This window comes from Ctenopharyngodon idella, chromosome 20 (assembly GCF_019924925.1).
Source record: "Ctenopharyngodon idella isolate HZGC_01 chromosome 20, HZGC01, whole genome shotgun sequence".
In the NCBI taxonomy this organism is placed as follows: Eukaryota; Metazoa; Chordata; class Actinopteri; order Cypriniformes; family Xenocyprididae; genus Ctenopharyngodon; species Ctenopharyngodon idella.
Window position 1 is genome coordinate 12,236,790 of NC_067239.1, and position 25,013 is coordinate 12,261,802.

At 41.3% G+C, this 25,013-nt stretch overlaps 1 protein-coding gene across 1 annotated transcript; it reads right to left on the reverse strand.

Annotated features, from left to right (window-relative positions):
* Positions 1–9,570: 9,570 nt before the first annotated feature.
* Positions 9,571–23,687, reverse strand: ccn6 (cellular communication network factor 6). Its single transcript, XM_051876137.1, has 5 exons — positions 23,505–23,687; positions 17,100–17,361; positions 16,478–16,717; positions 14,114–14,307; positions 9,571–10,040 (listed from the first exon to the last, which is right to left on the reverse strand). The coding sequence occupies exons 1-5, from the start codon at positions 23,550–23,552 to the stop codon at positions 9,759–9,761; spliced, it is 1,026 nt and encodes a 341-aa protein (XP_051732097.1). The 5' UTR covers positions 23,553–23,687; the 3' UTR covers positions 9,571–9,758.
* Positions 23,688–25,013: the final 1,326 nt, after the last annotated feature.

The window sequence follows — 25,013 nt, forward strand, 5'->3', positions numbered from 1 at the left end:
TCTCCTTTAAAATATTCTTATGCCTCATTGGTTTTTAATTAAATTCAATCTTAAATTCTTGCACAAAGTCATGAAAGGTCTTAAATGTAATGTCCTTAAACATACAGATACCCTATTGGTGGGTCAAATACTTAAGAGCTGTTCACAGCAATTCATAGTTTTCAGTCCCATGACTGGCACAGAGACATGATGAGCAAAACATCCATAAAACTGCAGCACAGGCCTGTCAATTTTCCATATGTTTCAAGCCACAAATATTTAGATCACCTCTCAAATATATGTGAACAGACTGCAAGTTCTGGACACTTGTGATCCATATATATGTTACAACACAGAAGGGTTGCAGACAGGAGTTCACAAACAGGGTTGTTTATTGATACCAGTTGAGTTGAACAGCAGTGCATGTGAATAAAACTTAAAGCAGTGATGATGAATGGAGTGTAGAATAGTGATACTGTCCTTTTGGTGGTTGCAGAAGTGGAGAACTTGAATGATGCTGGAGGATCTTGACGTAGAGGACAGAGAACACTCACACACAGACGGGGATTCACACGAGGAGAACAGGAGACGCTGGAGGCAGGTAAGTAGATCGCTTGGAGTCCTTAAGGTAAGCATACAGGTAAGTCTAGATGCAAACGAGACCGGACATGGAGTGATGTGTGTAAGTGTTCTTTATACTGTGACTGATGAGGTGCAGGTGCCGGTGATCAGTACTCTGGTGACTGGGTGCGTTGTGATTGGCTGACGGTGGAGCCTGGCGTGTCTGTGACAGTACCCCCCCTCCCACGGCCCGCTCCTGAGGGCCGAGGACCCCGGCGTCGTGGTGGTCGTCCTCTTCCACGTGGGGCAGGTCTGTCGGGATGGTTGGCGTGGAATGTTTGAAGAAGATTGGGATCGAGGATGTCATTTCTGGGGACCCAAGAGTGCTCCTCGGGACCGTAGCCTTCCCAGTCCACCAGATATTCAAGTAGACCACCACGGCGCCGGGAGTCCAAGATCTCACGAACCTCGTAGGCTGGACCGTCGTCCAGGAGGAGTGGAAGGGGGGGTTCGGCGGCAGTGGAGACAGAAACAGAAGGGTGGTGAGGCTTTAAAAGTGAAACATGGAAAGTGGGGTGAATCCGATATTGTGGAGGGAGTTGGAGTTGATACGTGACCGCGTTGATCTGCTTGGTGATGGTGAATGGGCCAATGAACTTGGGACTCAGCTTCTTGCAGGGCAGACGCAGTCTGATGTCCCGTGTTGACAGCCAGACCTTCTGTCCCGGTTGGTAGGAGGGAGCGTGGGAACGACGAAGGTCCGCTGTCATCTGACGTCCGTTGCCATGTTCGGCCACCAGAAGAGCTCCTTCAGCAGCGAGAGGGTCTCATTGACCCCCGTGTGGCCAGTGCCAAGTGACGTGTGGGCAGAGTGGATAAGTGGAGTGCGTCGTGTCCTGGTGATGTAATGCAAGCCTGGTGGACAACCCGGCGGAGCGTTTGTGGAGGCATTGGAGGAGGGTAATGTCTCTTCAGACCAGGAGATAGGGCTCACGAAGATAGACTCGGGGAGAATAATTTCTGGTTCTTCATTATTTTCATCTGGAGCGTGGAGACGAGATAAGGCATCCGCTTTGACATTTTTGGAGCCAGGACGATAGGAGATAGAGAAATCAAAGCGGGAGAAGAACATAGCCCAGCGTGCTTGTCGGGGATTCAGTCTTTTCGCAGCTCGCAGGTATTCCAAGTTCTTATGGTCAGTGAGGACCAGGAAGGGGTGTTTGGCTCCCTCCAACCAATGCCTCCATTCCTCCAGAGCCAACTTGACCGCTAGGAGCTCGCGGTCACCGATGTCGTAGTTGACCTCCGCCGGGTTGAGCTTGCGGGAGAAGGCGCATGGATGGAGCCTACTTGGTGTCCCCTGCTGCTGAGATAGAACCGCTCCCACTCCTGTGGTGGAGGCATCCACCTCTACTACGAAGGGCAGGTCTGGATTGGGGTGGACGAGGAGGGGAGCGGTGGTGAAGGCTTCTTTGAGGGCCTCGAAGGCATTGGTGGCAGCTGGAGTCCAGGACAGAGACTTGGGCTGGTTCCGGAGCAGGATGGTGAGTGGATGAACGATGGAGCTGTAATTCTTGATGAAGCGACGGTAGAAGTTTGCGAAGCCAAGGAAGCGTTGGAGTTCTTTTATGGTAGATGGAGTGGGCCAGGACTTGATAGCTTCCACCTTCCCCTCATCCATCCGGATGCCACTGTGATCAATGATGTATCCCAGGAAATGTACAGAGGGTTGGTGGAATGAACATTTTTCTGCCTTCAGGAAGAGATGGAACTGTCTCAGGCATTGGAGGACCTCTGCAACGTGGTGCCGATGTTCGGCCAGGCTCCGGGAGTAGATCAAGATGTCATCTATGTAGACCAGGACAAACTTGTGGAGAAACTCCCGGAGCACCTCATGGATGAAATCCTGGAATACGGAGGGGGCGTTGACCAGGCCATACGGCATTACAAGATATTCATAGTGGCCGGTGGGCGTGACGAAGGCGGTCTTCCACTCATCCCCCTCGCGTATCTGGATGAGGTTATACGCGCTGCGGAGGTCCAGCTTGGTGAACACAGTGGCACCACGGAGATGTTCCAGAGCTGCTGGGACGAGAGGAAGGGGATAACGGAACTTGACTGTGATTTTATTTAGAGCACGGTAATCAATACAGGGCCGCAAGCCTCCGTCCTTTTTTGCCACAAAGAAGAAACTCGAAGTAGCAGGGGAAGTAGACGGGCGGATGTAACCTTGGTCTAGGGCCTCTTTGATGTATTCCTCCATGGCCTTCTCCTCCGGTATTGACAGGGGGTAGATCCTTCCCCTGGGCACTGGCTCACCCGGTAGCAGATCGATGGCACAGTCCCATGGCTGGTGTGGAGGCAGCTTGGAGGTTCTTTGTGGGCAGAAGACGTCACTGAAGGGGGCGTAACATGATGGAATATCCACGGAGCGTTTCTCTACAGGACTTTCGATGGAGGTGGTACAGACGGAGATGTTCTTGGAACGAGGAGACTTGGAAACAGGAAACTCAGAGAAACAGTTAGAGAAACAACTATCGCCCCACTTCAGGATCTCACCCGTTCTCCACGAGATGGTAGGGTTGTGCTGCTCTAACCACGGGCGCCCTAAAACCACGTCAGAGGTGGATTCCTCAAGAACCAGCAGGTGAATTTCTTCCAGATGAAGAATTCCAATCCGTAGTTGAAGGGGGCCCACACAACGACTGACCCTTCTACGACTCAGGGGTTTGCCCGTGATTGAGTGGATCTGGTAGATGGTCGGAGAGGGCGAGGTCTTGAGCTTGAGTTGTCTGCAGAGGGCGCCGGAGATGAAGTTTCCTGCTGACCCTGAATCAAGCAGCGCCACCACTGGAATAGATACATTAGCAGCAGTAAGGTTTACAACAGTAGTGAGTGGCTTCATCTTTTTAATGGAGGGAATGATGGCACTCACCATGGGACGAGGAGGACGGATGGGGCATGCAGATATGACATGCCCAGGAGCACCACAATAGAGACAGAGATTCAGGGTCAGCCTTCTTTGACGTTCTGCAGATGAAAGTCTCGAGTTTTCTACTTGCATGGGTTCGCTGGCTGGTTCTGGAGGGCTGACGGGTTCGGACCGACGAAGGAGGGTGGTGAACAGTGGCTGGCCCTGGTGTTCTTCAATACACGACTGCATACGAGAGCCGACGCGGATGGACAGCTGGATGAAGCGTTCAAGGCCGATGGAATCCTCGTTTGCAGCGAGATGCAACCACACCCTGGGTTCCAGACCTTGCCGGTAGGTGGTGATGAGCGCTTGCTCGTTCCATCCACTAGACGCCACTAGCGTTCTAAATTGCAAAGCATATTCATTGACAGATATCGAACCTTGTTTTAAATTGTAGAGTTTCTCACCAATGGAAGAGTCAGAGACAGGTTTGCCGAAAACTTCCCGGAAGTGGGTAACGAAGGAGTCATAGGATTGAACAACAGGACCTTTCTGAGACCAGAGGGAGTCTGCCCATTGCAGCGCCTTGCCTTGAAGTTGTGAGATGATGAACGCTATTTTGGAAGTGTCATTGGGATAGAGGTGCGGTTGCATCTCCAGGACCAGCGCACATTGCAGGAGGAAACCGCTGCAATCCTCCGCCGATCCCGAGTAGGGCGCTGGTTTGGCCATGGGACTTGCGTGAATGGTAGGTGAAGGAGTGATGACGGTGTTTGCGGAAGTGACTGCTGGTGCCGGTGAAGGTGGATGAGGAGTGAGTGCTCGGCGCAAAGCGTTCACAAGCTCTTGGAATGGATCCGGGTGACTCATTCTGGTATCTGGCTGTTGGGGTCCGGTCTTCTGTTACAACACAGAAGGGTCACAGACAGGAGTTCACAAACAGGGTTGTTTATTGATACCAGTTGAGTTGAACAGCAGTGCATGTGAATAAAACTTAAAGCAGTGATGATGAATGGAGTGTAGAATAGTGATACTGTCCTTTTGGTGGTTGCAGAAGTGGAGAACTTGAATGACACTGGAGGATCTTGACGTAGAGGACAGAGAACACTCACACACAGACGGGGATTCACACGAGGAGAACAGGAGACGCTGGAGGCAGGTAAGTAGATCACTTGGAGTCCTTAAGGTAAGCATACAGGTAAGTCTAGATGCAAACGAGACCGGACATGGAGTGATGTGTGTGAGTGTTCTTTATACTGTGACTGATGAGGTGCTGATGAGGTGCAGGTGCCGGTGATCAGTACTTTGGTGACTGGGTGTGTTGTGATTGGCTGACGGTGGAGCCTGGCGTGTCTGTGACAATATAGCACCTGCCACAGTATTTCAGTCACTCAAAACAACAGGACATTCTAAAATGCTTTATGTGGTTTAATGTACTATTCAAAAGATGAAATTCAGTATACACCTTATTGATGATGCATGCTATATACAGAGACACACATGAGCACAGTCATACCAGATACATACCAGAATATGAGCACAGTCTTAATGCATTAGGCCATCTTAAACATTTTCTCTGTAGTATCTGAATAGATCAAACACACAATTTCTCAACAAAACAGTAACTCTTCCAACCCTTCACCCATGCCAGGCCCCGTAACATCTGGCTTCCCCACTGAGCGCTATCACCATTTGCTCTTCACCCACACTTCAAAGACAGTGTTTTATCAGAAAAACACAGGTCACCAGAATCATTTGGTTTATAAACATGGAATCTTTGCCACTAATTCATTGACAACTTGTATGTACTCCTCTCGATTTGAGAGTAAAGGGTGCTTTACTGAGTACTGTCTGTGAGTGGCTTGCCTCTCAGGGTGAGTTTCTGTGTTAAGTCGCTCTGTTGTTCGTTTTTTTATGCATTTACTTCCTTGAGTATGGTTTCTCCTTTAGCTCTAGTTGAGCTAAGTAGCTACCTCGTTTATAACTTGGTTCTATTTTTGCTCCTAGACCTTAAGTGGCTACTAGCTGGCGCCGTATGTGATTGGTAGGCCCCCTTGGGCCTCCTTTGAACATGCCGGCATGTTAAATGCTGCTGGATGGCCAGGGCTCTGGGTGACTGATTAATCTCCTTTGCGGTTTGGTTATTTGTCTCGCCTGGAGCTTGATAACACTGTCACAAGCTGATGCCACGTGTCCAGCTGAGGTCACAGGCCCCGCGGGGCCTTCCTTAGCGCGTGATGGCGTACGCTGCACTCCTCTCGCTCAGAGTAAAAAGGTTCTTTTACCGCGTGTACTGCTTGTTGGATTGTGTTGGATGGACTGTTATGTGGGCACTCACAGTTACTAAGTCATGTGGTCGTTCTTGCTCCCAGCAAGCTAGATTTCAAGGGTGCGGCCTTATAGGCCGCCCTTGGAATACCACTTTGTGATTGTGTATTCTGGTGTTATGTAGTTCTTTATGCAGAACTCTAGTCATGCTGTAGGCCCCTTCCCGGCCTCCATGCTTATGTGCCTACAGTATGGTCTGTTAGGTGAGCTTCGTACTTCCCCTTTGGGTTGTTGACATAATTGTGCTTGGCTCCCTAAGCTGGTCATTGGTTGTAGACTTCTATGAAGACTCCCGTTGAGATCAGCCCCAGGCTGGTTTGTGCTCCCCTGTATCAGGGTTCCCTAGCGCACAGCCTCCTCAGTGCATTTAGTCAGACACTGAGTAGATCCTAGGATGAGCGGATTATACTCCCTCAATACGAGGGTTTATAGCACTCAGCTGAGTTCTGCTCTCCAGGATGCCCATCTCTACGCGTGGGTTTGAGTTGCTGTATTCAGACAGGGTTGGCCAAGACTAAGTTTGTCCTTCGTCAGATCAGGTCGGCCTCCCTGGTGGCATTGGGGGTAACTTCGTTCCCCTCTAGTGACTGGCCGGGGTTCCTTTCGGTTTCCTGGCCACATTCCCTTTAAGGGACCACTTTTCCACGGAAATGTTGGTCCCAGAAGCTCTGAGCAGCCTTGGAAGGCTTTCTGCGGAAGGCCTCTTTTAGGCTCAGCTTGGGCTGTTGGCCGTAGGGAATGCTGTCACTGACAGCCTTGCGTGACCCAAGGGTGAGTTGCTTATGGCAGTTCTTTCGAAGCTGCCGGACATTTGTCTAGCCATCTTTGGCATGCTCTCACCTCGAGCATGGTGGCGTGGGTATATTGTTCCCCAAAGCAGTAAACGCAGAGTTGAGTTCCCTTTCGAAAGGGAACGTCTCCGGTTACATATGTAACCATGGTTCCCTGAGAACAGGGAACGAGACTCTGCATTGCCATGCCATGCCTCGGGCTGCCTGCTGAACAATCCCTCAATAAGATAAGATACTGACTGATTCTCTAGGCGCTCCTTATATACTTCCGGGTCGCGCCATATTACGTCATAGACTGTCGCCAGCCGATGGAGATTGGAGTTGTTGGATAGTTGGCTTTCAGACATCGGGTCACGTGTGACGTTCCCCAAAGCGGTAAACGCAGAGTCTCGTTCCCTGTTCTCAGGGAACCTTGGTTACATACGTAACCTGAGACGTTCTTCTGGTTCTTTGTTCTTGTTCCTGTTGATACTACATGAGGGCCACCCGGCCCGAGCCAGGCTGGTAGGCCTCCATTTCACTTCAAGCCATGCACAACTGCAGCGACCACAAGAGAGTCAAATTAACAGCGCAAAGTTTGTCTTCATTTTCTTCATTCAACGCCGAAGATATTGATTACGACTTCACCATCGGACCGAACCATCAAGCATTTCTCCTGAACCTGCAGATCCGGACGCTCAACAGTTAAGGCATTTGCAAGTATCGTTTGAACACTCAATGCCAATTTAGTATTAAGATTGTGAACCCCTTTTAACAAAGATGCTTTATAGTATTGAAACCAATGTCCCTGATAACGATTCCATCACAGCTACGTGCTAAGAAAGCAATATTTTTCTGTGGCCACAGAAAAATATCCTTCTTGAAAAGTTGATAGATGATCAATACTGAGTGTTCGCTGGCCAAACAGATTAATTGATTGTAATATTAATTCAGCTACATTAAGTTAATTTGATTAACTGATTCAAATATTTAATATAATTAATTATAACTAGTTATGACTAATTATTAATATTTCCCCTTTTGAGCTAATAAATATTGTTACATCTCTATAATGGTTTTCTATGGAAAAACGCTTAACATGCAGTTTAGTGTGTTGCGTTCATATTGCGTTCTAGTTTTTTATGCCTGCTCATATGTAGTATGCATCATCAATAAGGTGTATGTTGAAGTTGGTCTTTTAACAGGACTGCCTTGGTACAAAACTGGTAAAAATAACAAAATGCAGTGACTCTCTGGAAGTCCATCATTTTCAATGAGAGTTGATGAATTGTTCCATAATTCAGGAGAGTTCAGCTTTATGCAAATGCACAGCATTGCGGCAGCTACCAATGGGAGTATGTACTGTGGGGGTTAATCTGACTCTTGACTTCAGTTTGTCCCTAAATATATTATTTATATTAATATTAGTTTTCCCCATATACTGCACCACATTAATGCTCTGTTTTAAATTACTTTTATCTTGTCCTCTGTTCAGACCTTCTAAAGCTATGAAAAAATAAATTTTTCCTTCATGAATATTTATGCAGTTAAACATAAATGGGAATGCTAAAGAATAGCTTTCTCTGGGTATTCCATTATAGACCTTGCTTTTGGCATGATTCCTGTTTTCATTTTGACCTCTAGTTGGTTGAGCTTCACTCCAGGATAATGCGCGTAGATGTTTTTTGTTTGTTTTTGTTTTTTCCAACGAGGTTGAAATTATGCTGACTTGTGACTTTTTCAGATGCATATATCAGTGCTTAACCTCTGAGCGGAGCAGTAGGTCTGTCTTGGAAAGTCAGTATGTTATCCCACAAGTTCACTTTATAATGCAGTGTTATCTCTACAGGTTCTCCACACCCAGGAAGGTACCTGTGACTGAGAATTTGGTATACATGTGTCAGAGGTAAATCAAGACATGTATTAACATGTTTGACATTGCTTTATTAAAGTGTTTATAAAAATGTCTCCCCTTCTTCTTTGCTTGCTGTATTTCAAACAACAAAGTTAAGGGGCGGTCACACTACACATTTTCATTCCATTGACTTCCATTCATACACATGCAAATGCGTCAGACCGCAAACGCATGCTTATGCGAAAAGTTTCGCATTTCGCTGCGTTCCAAAGTTTGGTGAACTCTGAGCTGCAAATTTGCATCACATGAAGATGTGTGACCAAGTAGAAGATCGATACATCATGGCGTGACTTCTTTAAAAGAATGATATTTTTGCAGTAATTTCAAGTAGATTGTATATTTTTCACATTTTGAGTCTATTACTATTTGTTATATGTTGAATTCATGTTCATAAAAAAGATGCTGCAGAGTGTGACGTCATATCATGACCATTGCTGTGTCCAAAGAATTATAGCATGCTCAAAATCTAGTGTGACCACGGCTTAAAACACTGATTTTAATTTGTTTAGACAGTTGTGCATTTAGGCTGAAACATACTCTATTCAAATATGTGAACGCAGACACATCTATGCAGGTCAGTTTCGCCTGTGCATACGAAGGCATTTCATAACACAAGTATGCACTGCATTTTCTGCATTGACACTAGGGACGCCATCACCTTATTTACAACACTGAAAAAAGCTATTTACTGTGAACATGTGAGACTTCTGAATTATTAGCTGCTATAGGTAAAAAGTGCAGTAAATGTTAAAAATATTTGTGCTACAAAGTAGTGTGTTTTATAATTATGACAATACATTAAAATAATATGGTAATAAATACCAGTTTGCTATAGCAAGCAGCATAAAGAGTTTTGTACAGCTAAAAATAACTGGAAGCGGATGACGCCGGAAGCCAATTTACAAATGGCCGTGCCCGCTCTTACATTAAAAATAAGGTGGATAGTGGGCATTAATGAAAACACATTTCGTCTTTCCTCTTCGAGGTCAACTACTGTAAAACAACGGTTTGAATTAGGTCTTTCTTAACCATGCCATTACATATTATAAAAGCGTGTAGCTATCTAAACCAACACATTCAGTTCAATGGCAGACAGTTGAAAGTAACTGTGAGGTACTGAGGTTTATTACCACCACAAAAGAGCATGAACACATTTACAACAGGATTGTTGACATTTACTTGTGTCTTTGTTTACATAATTGCATAGAGTATTTCTGGCCATAACTGTACATATGCTGTAGTTTACTTTAAGTAAAAGTAATAAGCATTTTGTACTTCCTTTTTGTCTGTTTTAAATTAAGTGCAACTCTGAGAACATGTCGCCGGCATCGTTACATTTCCTCTGACACACACAAGAAGTGATCCACTGCATCTTCCAGCGTACGTTAGATCCTCCTTTGCAGTGGAACTCTATGTTCACCATTTTGGACTTATTAGGAACACAGCAGCGCTTGTCCATGCAGATGCCGCAGTACGTCGGGCGATGCTTCTTAACGCTGGTACATCCAGACAGTGAGAGCTTCTCTGCTTTACTGGCCTGGAATTTTGGTCTGCAGGTTTTCCCTTTTGGCATCTATTCATGAAAGAGAGGATAACAAAAAAAAAAAAAAATCCTTTCATTTCTTGGATATGATTTGGGGTTCAAAACTAGAATAGAACTTTGGAAAAGTTCTGCTTCATTACTTGTAATATACTTGCATATCTTTAAGTACAATAATTAGTTGATTTCAGCATCGTTTTATGCATTAAAGGCACAAGAAGGATGACTTGCAGTGTGACATTTTCAGTCCACTTGATGGAATTGTAACTTGCCTGTTCAGAGTGCTTTTTCCACTGAAAATTTTGCAATCATTGATTCCTGTGCATTCCTTTTTTACGCCTCGCTAATTAAACGTTTTGGTTTTCTGTGGTGTGTTTTTGCAAATTCTGCTGTTATTTAGCATAGATGACTTGTAATAGTCAATGATTGATTGATTGATTGTTATTGACTTTATTGCCTGATTTCTCAGAAAGTACATCGTCCAAATGTACATTTTCTTTTTATAAAGACAAAAGAAAATATTTATAAACATACATATTTATGACAGATATTAAAATATAATTGATCATTCTGTTGTGGTGGGGCCATAAGTATAAAGGGTAATTTTGTTCCAGCTTAACTAAAAAAAATGTAATTGCCATTTCTATTTAATCATTTGTGTGTATCTTTCTTCCTTAAGTATCTTAAATTCCTTATGAGTTTCTGTTGAACACATGGTTTATGACAAAGAGGAATCAGTTCTCCTATTTAGATATTGAAAAAAAGGGGACCAGGTTTGTTTGAAATAATCAATATTATGTGCAAATGCAGTTAATTGCTCCAAGTTTGAGTGTACTAATAGTAATTTGAGCCAGTGATTCTTTGATGTGCACTGTTCTGTTCTGTTCTGTCTTTCCAATTAAGTAGAATGTGTTTCTTTGCTATGGACAGTGAGATTAATAAGAATGGTTTGAGATTATTAGGAATTTGTAAAGTAGTTATTTGTGCTTCTGTTGCTTACAGAAAATCCAACAGTGCCCTGTTCGTGGAAAGTGCCTATTAACATCAGGTTATGGTGGTGTTCTTTTCAGTTGAGACTTTTGTGTCTGTGTCAGGCCCACACACGCCTGTTCTTGACTGTTTGTTTCAATGAAAACTCACCACAAAAACCTCATGAATTTAAGTTTTACTTAAGCTTCTTAGGAATGCTGTAATATAGTACTGTGTCATCTTACATTAGTACTGACACCTGAAGGTCTTTTGTTCTTTGATTAATGGCAATGACAGACGGCAGCAGGTTTATTAGCCTTCCTCACTTCATTTTTCTTAATAATTCCCATAAATCAAAAGCAGTCTCTTCAAACAAGCTGATTCAGATTCCCCCCTATGATGATGTCATCGTAGGGAGAAGCCCCGCCCACAGCCGGTGATGATCTGCCCTATTAGTATAGACACAGCCCTGAGTTAGAAGAACATAGTCCACCATTTCTGTATCCTTGCTGTAGCAACTGGAGTTGTACTATGTCTGCACTAAAGAGGCATTACAAGTGTTGTGTTTTGGGATGTACCAATGCTCCATAGACTCCCATCATCAGTCACTGAGGACGTCGTGGTTAAATTTCATTTTCGCTTACGGCAATCATTTTGCACCAGACTAGTTTACAAACGAGGGTCTTTTCAACGACTCCAGTTCGAATATATAAGGCTGAACACCACTACTGACAGTTTCTGACATTTTTAGTGCATGAGATTGTCCTGTTTTATTGTTGCTGGTGTTCTGGTAATCTGTCCTACACCGGTATACCAGGGCAAGTTCTTGAACGGGGCCGGGAGCACAAGCTCATTTGCATTTAAAGGGACACACAAAAACGGTGCGTTTTTGCTCAACCCCAAAAAGAGGCAATTTTAACATGCTATAAAAAATGATCTGTGGGGTATTTTGAGCTAAAACTTCACATACACACTGGGGACATGAGAGACGTATTTTACATCTTGTAAAAAGGGGCATAATAGGTCCCCTTTAAATGCTCACACAGGAATTGAGTCTGTGTACCTTCGGATCATTTGTTTTCTCGTTTTGTCTTCAAAACAAGCCATTAGTCTGGTTGTTTGATGAGAAAGAGATTAAATTTAGTTGCAATAAACGCTTTAAGAGTCCATACAACTGTAGCAGCAGATGTCTATTATTCTGTTGCATGGAACTGAGAAACAACTGATGACAACAGGGTTTGATGTTTGGTTGACCAATCTTTGGAGTTTCATTCCCTCCCATGTAGAGATTTTCAAGCTGTTTATCCATTTTGGATTTATTGTTTCCATTTGGTGAATTAGAACAAAGTGTGATAATAATAAAAAAAATGAAAACATGACATGAGATTAGTTTGTTTACTTTCATGAGAAGGGTTGAATATGTGAAAAAAGAATAGTTTCTTTGTTTTCCCGTTTTGAAGACAAAAACGAGAAAACAAATTATCTGAAGGTACACGGACCGAGTTGATAAGCGGAACTGAAAGTATCCAATTCCAGAATTAGAATTGATTTTCAATTCTCAACCCTAGCAAGTTTTGGCTGTTAAAAGGATGGTGTATTTACAATATTCACATGAAACTTAAAAAAAAAAAACAATAAAACCAGGAAACTTAAGGCTGTAAAAAGTGTTGTTTATTTTGTATAATACCATAAAACGATCCTAAAAGATCCAAATTAGGACCTTGAGGTTTAAATATTTTTATGAATTAATTTATTAATTATTATTAGTTATTAATTATTAATCTAAACATTTGATTAATATATTAATTGAAATATCAGCAATGTTTCGATCAAACTGAGCTTCATCAGGCAAGGCCTCTCAGAACTAACATCACTTTTCTGAGCCAGTTTTAAGGACTTTTAACCAAATGGTGTCAAAGTAACTTTTAGTGGATGTTCACACTTATCCTAGCATAGTAATAAGTGTAGTTCACCCCAATAACATTTGACCTTCAGAAAATGTCCAAAAAGTCTTAATTTACAACTCTATCAATACTGTATATTATTTTATTTAAAGTAACAGTTCATCCAAAAATAAAAATTTGCCATCATTTACTCATATTGTCTAATGTCTAATTTGCATTTAACAGACCAAAATTAATTCAAATCATTGATCAACTCTTGTATACAGGTCCTGAATCAAATATTGTCAATAACATCAAACCTCATTGGTGCTTGTGTCATGACTTAATGACGTCAAATGACACACAAGAAACAGTGAGGTTTGATGTTAATGACGTCACAATATGTAATTCGGACTGTGTATACACAAGTTAAACAATTGCTACTTTCACGCCATCTTGTAATTACTGTTATTTCGAGATGGCAACACGTGACCTAGGTGAATGTGATTTCACTAAGTACAACATGTCCCTGGATCAACATCTTTGTTGATGCTGGAACAACAGTCCAATCAACCAATCAGAGTTTACAGTCAAGTTTAGGCTTACAACCAGGGTTAGGTGCTTTTACATCAGTTATTCACATATTATTTCTCTCTGATTTTAGGGATAGGTTTTGGGTAGGGATGGGTTTAGGGGTAGGGATAGGGTTAAGACTAATTTTATGGACAAGAATGTTGTCAAAACAAAATATATTGATCCAGGAACATGTTTTACTTGACAAAATTACGGTGACTTGAAGTTCTCTGAGCAGTTCATGTTGTCGGACTGGGATTTATGTGTTTCTTTGTCATGAGGTAAGTAGGAGCTCGCAGAAAAATCCCAGTTTACAAGTTGTAATTTCAAGCTCTACGAAGACGTGAACACTTTTTACAAGTTGAAATCTTGTAATTATGGCAATTACGACATTGCATGAACGCAGCTAATGATTACATTTTAGAGTGAATAACTTCAGCAAACATGCAAACAATGCATACAGCATGAGGGTGTTTTTTTTAAAGTTTAAAATTTTTTATTTGGGGTGAAATAACCCTATAAAACCAAATGAAAAAAGCAACGTGGCTTAATATTTTGGTATATAATGCAAAGACATTTCAAAGTATTGCTCAAGTCTCTTAAATAATCCATGTTGATCCATTTTATTTTCTAGTTTAACATTGTCCAGAATGTGATGTTTCAGCGGGATAGATCTCTTACCTTCAGTCCCTTTAGAGCATTTTTGTCACATGGTCGAAGCAGACAGAGTCGGCGCTCTTTTCTCATCTCACACTTGCTGTTGTCATTGTTGACTCTTACAGAGATGCCGATGCCGCAGGTGCGCGAACAGGGTGACCAGGGTGTGGTCTGGACCAAACAGTTCTTCTTCCAGGCTAAGGGAGGATCCCTGTAAGCTTTCAGTGTTACAGTCACAAAGCACTATGTCATCCCACAGCACACATTTAAACATCTGACCTCACCCCAGGCTTCACATTCTAACAGGAACAATGAGTACTGTATAGTTATTGTTCTGGTCAATTTGTAGAACAACCCAGAAGGCTAATTTAACATGGGTTTTATCAGGAATTTCTTGGAGGATTTTAGAATAGCTGTTTTCTAGTTATAAATAAGGTCAATACAAATAAATTGTCATACTACATATTGCTTTTTAAAGATATTTGGCAAATTGGAATTGGTTCATTTTATTTTTAATATAGAAGTTTGAAAACTGCACCAACACTACCACACTTACTATGTAAACGACAAGTCTATGTAAATGTGAGTTTATGTGCTTGACGCATGACATTTACTTACGAGTGAACAACAATTAGTCTTCATGTAGCAACTTACAGTACATTTAGAGCACACAAGAGCTTTAAAATTCAGGATTTAAGTCTCTTAAAGAAATGTTAACCACAAACTTATTTTAGTCATATCAAAAACTGTTAATCTAAAAATCCCAAAGAAATTCCAGAGCAAAACCATGATATTCAATTCTCTTCAAGGGCAGTAACATGAACAAATTGAATTAGTTATAGGTTACTATACCTAGAAATATCAACAAATGAGAATTTTAACATTCCAGTGCTCTTCTGTAATTGTGAAAATTGAGGGAAGAACACCATTCTGGTTCAAGACTAGATAGACACAGGAATCACCAAGCTAATTAGGCAAGCTCTGAGGTAGGTGCCTGCACATTATGGAGTTTGGTTGCCCAGCCTGTCTGAAAGGGTGTGGATCTCTCATGGCACGTAAATTGCCTAGAGATGATGGCAGTGATCTTTGGAGCTCTTCTTTGGAACTTCCATGTTTTTATAAGAATTTCCTCTAGAGGCATTGACTGCACCTTCAGACTGTGAGTCCAATCTGGCAGCAGTTCAGCAGGGCAGAGGTGGTTCTGTTCATCTCAAGAAGGACAGCTCAGTGTTCTCTGTTGTCTCCAGCGCCTCTTTAACTGGGGCGCGAGTTTGGTTCTTGGATCTAGTATCTTTTCTAGAGGAACCTCCTTGGGAGTTTCCAGACAGGTTCCGGCACAATATGGTATCCTCGACCAAGTATATGAAAACTTTGTGCTTTAATGGATCCTGGTTTTTCATCTGCGGTGAAAGAGATCATTTTAAATGTGAAGGCTTCCTCTACTAGGAGGTTATACTGTATGCTCTCAAGTGTAGACTATTTGCATCCTGGCGTACACGTAGGAAACTCAGTTTGAACCCAGTTCACTGTCCGGTCGGTTCAGTGCTTAAGTTCTTACTAGAGTGTTTTTGTTTCGTTTGTTTTTTTGCAGGCACGGCCCCATCCATGCTTAAGGTGTGTGTGGCAGCGATTTCTGCCAAGCACATACTAATTGCTGGTACTTTGGTATGGCATTCAGTTGTCTCCCATTTTATGTGCAGGACGAGATGTCTAAGGCTTTTTCATCCTGTTTTCTTTCTTTGGGACCTATCTGTGGTCTTAGAAGGGCTCACTGGGCCTTCATTCAAATATCTGGAGCCAGCCCCTGAAAGGTTTCTGACTCTTAAGTTGGTTCAAAGGAGCAATAATTTCCAAAATAAACAGAGGATCTGGTGTCCTCACTGTGCAGTCTTCAGTCAGGTTTGGTCCATGTAAGGGGCTGGGTCTGGCGGGCACACAAGCTCCCCTCTCTAGTCTAGCTTTTTCAGTGGCTCTGCTTCCCTGGGGCTGCCATCAAGGCAGGCTATTTGCACTTGTGTAAATCATGTAAATAGACACTGTTTACCAGTATTTTTCTGTGGTAACAGACAGTCTTCCACAAATGCTATCAATATTAATTGTATCAAACCTGAAACATTCCTTTTAAATCAACATGAAATCAAAATGGAACCTACATTATTTACTTGATCTTGTTGCTGTCATAACCTTTCATCAAAATGTAACAACCCTCTTCACCCCTTGTAATTACTTTTTTTTCTGTTGATGTAACAAACTGCGGGTGGTGAAAAATAATATTAACAATACAATTTTCTCACAATATTCTGTCAATGTATTATGTCAAATTGCAAGACGTGTTGTGAATGCTGTTCTTGTTTTCTTTAATATCTCCACACACAGGGTCACATTTACCTGACATGGTCCTGTAGGTGGTGTCCTGTTGGTGTTTAGGGCTTTGGTTGCTCTTGAGGCCTGCTGGCAAGTTGCCCTGGAGCACAGCAGGACTCAACATTCCTGCTGGCTTTTGGATGAAGGCAGGGGTACAGCCGATGGCTCCAGAGATGCAAGTGCATTTGTAGAGAGGGTTGGGCTGGAAGGCCTGTCCGTTATCATAGTGAGCCCCATTCAGGTCACAACCAACCCCCATCATGTCTGCAAACATATACAGGATTGACTATAGAGTCAATCTAAACTTATTTCTACTAAACTTAATTCTTCTAAACTTAGTTTTAGTTTGTTTCACCTTATTTTATTTAGGTTGTGGCCAGGATTTAAGTAAATTAAAATGAGGGAATAAATTAAGACAAAGTCACCACAATTTACAAATCAACGGAAAGTGGCAATTAAGTCAAGGGAATGAATTCTTAATTGGTAGCCACAATATATATTTTTCCCGCATATCATGTGCGGGGCTCTGTATTACACAACTTTATTCTCTGAAAGGAGTTTAGCTTTTCAAGTAAATTTATCTTATTTTAAAGATGCTGTGATGTTGTAACAACCTCACAGGATTTTCCAAAAAACGTTCACTCACAGGCACAGATGCCAACCTCATAACGCGGCTGATCTTTGGAAAAGTCACAGTACATGCTTTTATGAGGGTCACAGATATCCCTTTCATTGCATGATTCACCAATCTGCCGTGCACAGGTTTTGCAGCAGCCACAGCCATCCAAGATGGAGCTGACACCGGGGGCGCATGGCGGCCGGACGCCACATTTACACGGCCAGCTACAGAACTGCCTCCTCTCTGCCAGGCCCGTCCCTTCTCGCTGCTTCTGCCTGCTATCAGTGACCTGCAATACATACAAAAAGAAAATAAAACCCTGGAAATAGAAACAAGATGTTTTCTATTTTGGATCGTTATGAAGAGAAACTAATTTTACATTACTGTTCTGTTGATCCGCAACCTGTTCCCAAGTGTGCCATTGTCAGCTGCATCATTAAACACGCATGCGCTCAAATTTTTGCATCTTTGATTTCATAAAAGATATGATGAAATCCCTTTAGTTTTATATCATAAAGATACTCTCATGGTTCTGTCACCTCTGTAGGCTAATTTGTAGCTATTTGTGAAAGAATCCTGACAGTACTGTCCTTGTTTCCTGGTTGTATTATACTCTTATCTCTTTTGTTTTGGTTTCCTTGCCATGCACCTAGTCTTTTGTGTTTGGAGTATAGTTTCTTGGTCCTGCAATTTGTCTAGTCCGGATTATTTTTCTTGCCTGTTCTGCCCTATTTATAGGCCTGTTTGATTTACTTGTGTGGTCTCACTTGTGCCAGTTTGTTGTGGAGCATTCCTTTAGCTCATACAGAGCATGGTGCTAACAATGGTCATTGTTGATTCCCAGGGAATGTAGGCCTGTACTGTACCTTGAATTCAGTTTAAGCTGCTTTGGATAAAAGTGTTTATCAAATGCATATATGTACATAAATGTGCTGATACAAGGCCACAGTGACCATGACTAGATAGGATACGAGTATAAAAACATGTGGAGTGAATTAGACATGGTGTTTCAGTGGCGGGGTCAGAAATTTCGCAATAGGGTGGACCTCTATTCTGTTCTTCTATTCAATTATATTATTATTATTATTATTTATAATTATATCAGTGTGGGTTTTTGAATGAACAATATAAATGAGGGTGACAACATCAAACTTAAAGATAACCTAGAATACTCCCTAATTTATATACCGGTAATTCAGTCGAAGACAGACCATGGGCCTACAGAGAGTGGTTTATTTAGGATGAAACTAGAATGAAAAACGAAAGAGATGTTCAGGAAGAACTGAATTACTGAAATGAATCAAACTTTCCAAATGTATGAGAGAAGGAAGACAGAATACATTTGACTTGCCAGCGCTGAATATGAGACAGAGCTGCAGTTGTTAACCACTCGCTCTGCAGTAAAGTAACACCAATGTGACTTTAAAAACACAGTAAAAAAAAAAAAAAAAAAAGAGCAATCTTTGTGCTACACCATTAATCGTTGGAAACAGTAGCTTGTTACTAGAAAAGTTATTTTGAAAGCATCTGAGCTTCTCTCAAAGCTGGTTAGAGTGTCACTGTCAGTGCTTTCTTTGTGTTGAATGCCACATGCTGAATCTTGCAGAAGCTCTTTACCCACAGATCTCAAGAATATGTTGTTTTTATCAGAAATGGGCATAAATACATGAAAATGTATACAAAATACTCTGTGGAAAAATGTATTTAAATACAAATACAAAATACTCTGTGGAAAAATGTATTTAAATACAAATACAGTATTTTGTGAAGTATCACTATTAAGGCCCATTCACGCCACAAATGATAACTATAAAGATAACTATATTAGCATATTCTAAGCATGCACTTTTGTTGCTTTAAATGCTCGAGCTCCGTAAAGTCCCACTGTAGTCAATCATTTTATCCCTTAAAACTCATCTTTGATAATCAAATTGACATATTTAAACTTTTTCCTGTGAAAATTATTTTTTTCATGCCTTCAAATAGCTTAAATTGAACTCAACACACTTGCTTCATTTAGTATACGTGGGTCCATGAATGTGTAATTTAGTCCCCGGCTCCACTCAATCACACCAGCTCTGACTACCTGATCCACTCGGTAACTGTAGAAAATGCTGCCACTACACAGTGGCAAGTGGAAATATTGGTTTAATTCAGACATGTTTGAACGATCAGAAGAGGGAGAGTGAATTATACAGGCTTGTCTACAAGTCGATGTCTAAACGGTAATGTGTTTTTTGTATCGCTCTCTACAATATCGGACAGAAAGTGATATGATTTGTCTTTGGCTTGACTAAGTTATCAGGCAGCTAATAATGTGTTGCTAAAGTTATGAACCATGATCCTATTGCTTATCTCAGAATCAGACAGCTGCCTTCTAAAAATCAGCATCCACAAATGCTTTGAACCTCAAGTAAGTCCCGCCCCTCATGTTGACAGGATTGTTTAATTGTTTGTGATGGTAGGAAACAGGAGCAGTTTCAAAACATGTTTTTGTGCCTGCCTTTGGTACTCTGGACTTAAAAATACACAGCAAAGGAGTTGACTGCTGCATTTATACTATACATGGTTCCCCTGCTCTAACATGCCAGCATCTCCTGCCCACTAAAAGCTGCACAGATAAATTTGCATACCCTTATATATATAAATGATACACTCTAAAAAATGCTGGGTTAAAAATTTTTTATATGGCTGTTAATGAATGGGCCACTACATTTTATTCTAAATTAAATAATTTCAATACATTTTGGCTTTAACAAGATTTCCCCACAAAATCCGGTGTCCTCCATGATTCCTATTCTTTCTGAAAACAAAGCACTTGAATGCGAAGGCAGCATTATTCCTTATTTCCTTGCAGGAATCCAGATACTTTGTTCACCCGATTGTAGATGCACTCATATGCTGCAGCTCACATGTATGAAAAAGGCACATCTGAACCAGTTGAACTAGTTGAAATCAGCTGCCTAACAGAGAGGCTGACTGGCAAAAAGTATTTTATGTATTTTGAAAATACAAAAATACTAAGCTTAAATTTATTTAAATATAAAATATATTTGATTTTTTTTCAAAAGTATTTACAGTAAATACAAAATAGTATTTTGTATTTCAAATACGTATTTCAAATACTGCCCATCCCTGGTTGTTATCATGGAAGATATAATCACTCTAAAAAGTAAGACAAAACCGCACAATGTGGATTTATTACCCAAACTGATCAGCAGCAGTGTCACATGCTGCATAATAGCAGTCATGCTACTAGTCCTACTACTTTCAGTGTAGGTACTTAATTTGATGAAGAAGTTCTACTGATAAAGTATGTTTTATATAATATGTAATATGAATACAATCTGGCTGGGCATACTACACATTATCGTGTGATCTCTGACGTCAGCCGTGCTACTGTTTCCAGTGCTTCTGTCCACTCTCGTGGCATCATTGGATTGTAAAGTATCCATTGTACTGTTTTCATTTGAAAGGAACATATTCCTAATTAGTTAAAAGAATAATCTAGAGTAAATGTGTACATGGAGAAATACACAGCCTCACTAGACAAGATCATAAAAGCAAATGGCTTCTCTTACCACTGCTATGCAAATTATATGCAGCTCTGTCTGTCTTTTCAACCTGATTACGTTTCTCTGCCTGCCTTTCAGACATCTTGGCTTGGATAAAGAAGTGTCATATACAGCTCAGACTTGTAAAGACAGAGCTTCTTGTAATCCTTGCAAACCCATCAGCTGACCACAACATCCTTCTACAACTGGGGTCTACAACACCAACAACCAGGACAGCAAGGTTACTGAGGGGTTTTCTGTTTGATGACTAACTGAGCTTTTCAATCTACATTTCAACAATGGCCCGCTGTCAGTATCGTCCCTTGGTAGGGCTGTCCCGAGCTATTTGAGCCCCACCCCTGACATGATATTAAAACCATATAACTGCTACAGACATGACAACTGCTCTGAATAGCTCTGGAATGCTTAAATCCTCATTTGTTGATATTTCTAAGTATGCTATATAGTAACTAATTTGATTTGGTATTGATAGTTGTTTATATTAGGTGATAAAGAAGAGGCTTGTGATTTTGTTGTCGTAGGGTTACATTTCTTTTTAAATGCATCAAAGTGCTTCTAACATTTTAATATTCATTATATTCTGTATAATGAATATAATTCTGTAATGTAGTTCTGTAATTCTCTGGCTCTTTCAATGAGTTTAGCAGCAAATCCACATGCAAAACCTGGCAGAGCAAAAATCCAACAAGTGGCCCCTTTACACAGATCTACTGACTGCACTACTGTTATAGCTGCCTATGGAAGGAAAACATCAACCGAACCGGCTGTATTTACAGTGTTGACACTGCAGGCAGCAAGTAAATATCCTATATATTCACCCCTGTCTTTCATTTTCTTGCTTTAAATACCACATAAGCATATCAGTTTACAATCTTTCTTTACATTCATTTTGGTAGATTACATCCAAGAGCCTTGCTAGAGTATTGCATTGAGTATTTCACTTTCAGCGGTTAGAGCATAGAGAAAAAATACATTACAGAGGAGACTAGCCTCCCTCGACCAATCGTTGCAGAGTCGTAAATTACGTATTATTACTTTGAACTGCTCCTGCTGATAATGTAGCAACTACATTAATTATGGAGAGTAGAGATATCGAATATTTGTTCGTCAACAAATTTACCAGGCTACTATTCGAACAGCAGCTACAAATAATTCAAAGCTAGCTTGTTATTGCTAGCCTCTCTGAAATTGCCTAGTAGACGCGGGAAAACATTTTAAATGAGCGGTTCATTCATAAATCTGTAAAATCTCACCATCATGCTGTGGAAATACAAACCGGTAGAAAGAACACAAGGAGCGCAGAACTGAAAAGGGGCAGGGCTGCAAAAGGTCTATCTTAGCCGAAAAAGCATAAAGCCTGCTAATGCTAATATAAAGATACAATTAAAATGCCACATAACCATAAAACATAACATTTATTATCTAATCTGTCACATATTATCGACTACGACAAATCGGCTATTCTCCCGTAATAGATGGTTACAGTAGAATGTCAAGAAGTAGCAGTTAAATTTGCGCATGCGCAACAGAACGCCGTTGCCTTTGTATCAGCAGCTGCTGCTTTAAGTCCCTAATAAGACCATCTCAGCTACAGCAATCAGCGTCACTAAATGGTCAAACGTGCTGTCAGAAGTGATAGGCAAGCTGAGTAAAAATCATATATTTTCTCGCTGTATTGTAATATGTCATTTTTCTTTTTTTTACATTTTGTCTAAAAGTGAGAAAAAACAAAACAAATTAAAGCAGTTCCAGAGCACTAAAAATAGTGTACCTCCTCAATTTTAAAATCCACGAGCCGCCACTGTAACAACACAGACAATATTTACACAAATTATATATTATTTTGAAATGTATTAATACTATGATATACATATATTTTTAAACTATAGATATAATAATCATGTGAATTATTTCATTTTAGTCTGTCCATCAAAGCTTGATTGATTTCATTTTAATCAATTTATTATTAATTATATTGATTATATATTTTTTAATAATTATTATAGCCTAATTAACATAATAATTAAAATAATATAGTATGACCCAGATGTCAGAGATTTGAACAAAGATATGAAAACTGAAATCCACAAGAGCCCTTAAAATTCCCTTAAAAAGTTTCTAAGTTTAGTTCTTTAAGTTTTAGTGTAGTTAGTGGGAGATGTGTGTTATCATATGGGCTATATATCAGTAGAGAAAGGCAATCATGTATCTGTACTGTAGGGTTCACTGCGGGCCCATTTCTTTCACAAAAGTGCTTCTAGGGTCACCAGAGGTCAAAACAAAAATCTGAAGTCTTTCTGTCAAGTTTACAGGGTGAGCTCATTCTGTGAGAGCAGAATAACAATAGGAAATTATGTGCCAAAGCAAACTCATAAATATCTCATAAACCATCTCTTGGGAAGTTTCACTTTGAACCGATGCTGTAGTAAATGTCATTTCTCAGGCCACACAGAATCTCATGGAAAGAGATTGGTTTTAATTAGAAGCTAACTTACATTCCATAACTCAGAACCTGACCTGTCATAAGCACTTTGACAACTTCTTAATCTTTTAAAACATTTAGGACTACACTGGCGTAGTCATTGAAGACACAAACACCAGCACACACATGAACTAAAAAGTCTTTTGATTTTATCGGGCTGTTAAGTGCAAATGTTAATACAATTACAAAGGCACGGCATCCATGTACAGCCCAATCATTACACAATCTCAAAGCCAAGTTATAAGTTACATTAGCAGTGTCTGAGTGTATATTTAAGGCCAGCTAGGCCAGCCATTAAGGGTCATGGACAGACAGTGATGCTACTGGTTAGTCAAATTTTGATTGTGAAGAGAGAATGGAATTGGTGGCCCTTACCTGACTCAGACAAAGCAGCAGAGCACAGCACAGTAGTGATAGCATCATATACGGCTTGCAAAGGAGCTCTGTGCACCCAGAATGAAAGAAAGAAGGAAAGAAGGAAGGCTGTGAGAGAGAGAGAGAGAGAGAGAGAGAGAGAGAGAGAGCTGACCTGTCTGGGAGAGGTACACAAAGCTCCTCTCTGTCTGTTAACCAAACACACCTTTCCCCTACAGAACTCACACAGAACTCTATCTGAAATATTCCACCCTCCCTCTGCTCTCTCTCTCTCTCTCTCTCTCTTTCTTGCCTTCTGCTGTTCCTTTCTCTTCTTGCACCTTGTAGCATCTATTTTTGCAAAAAAAAAATATCAGTATCTATTATTAGATATGCTTAAAACAAGATCATTATCAAGATCATGCAATACCAATAGCATGCAATTTGAAATCTGCCTCCTTTGATTATGATGGCTCATAGTCCTTCTTGTGACCAGTGTGACACAAGAAACTTACATCATGACAACACTGTTTAACTATGGCACCACTAGATCAAACACAAGAGATGTATTCGACTTCACTTGGCACTGAGCAGACTGATCATTGTCAGACTTGAAGCAAGGAATGTCATAAGAAACTTTGTCAGACTTGAGACAGCGCCAGTGTGATGGAACTGTGGCTTGTGACACTGAAATACCATAAAAGTCAGTAGAGATTCCATGTGCCTTCTCCTCAAAGAAGCTGTCCCCGGTGGAGCAAAATTACGACATCGGTAATTGTGAGCTCTTGGCCATCAAGCTTGCCTTGGAAAGAGTGGAGACATTGGCTGGAGGGAGCAAATCACCAGTTTGAAGTCATCACTGACCACAGAAACCTAGAATACCTGCGTGAAGCTAAACAACTCAACCCCCATCAAGCCAGATGGGCTTTATTCTTCACCAGATTTGACTTTTTAGTCACGTACCAACCTGGGAAGTAAGAACTGCAAAGCCAATGTTTTTCCAGTCTTCACCATCCTACACTGGTTCCTCTACCCATACCTCAACGTCCCTGGTCTCATATGGGCATCGATTTCATGACTGATCTTCCTCCTTCCTATTCCAACACCTGCATCTTTGTCATCGTCGATCGATTCTCCAAGTCATGCAAGCTCATCCCTCTAAAAGGACTCCCAACAGCATTCGAGGCAGCAGAAGCTCTATTCCAACACATTTTCTGGGTACTCAAAGTGCTTTGCATTTGGAAGGTGGAATCTCCTCAACCAACCTGGGAGTCCCAAACCCTCCCACACATGTCTGATAGAGGTCCTCAGTTTATCTCACGAGTCTGGCAAGCCTTCTTCAAGTTCCTTGGCGTCTCCATCAGCTTATCATCTGGCTACCCGACAAGCGGCCAGACTGAGCGCAAGATCCAGGAAATTGGGAGGTACCTGCGGTCATATTGTCACCAGAACCAGGACAGCTGGAGTCGGTTCCTCCCCTGGGCGGAGTACACCCAGAACTCCCTCCGCCAGTCTACTGCCAGGCTTACT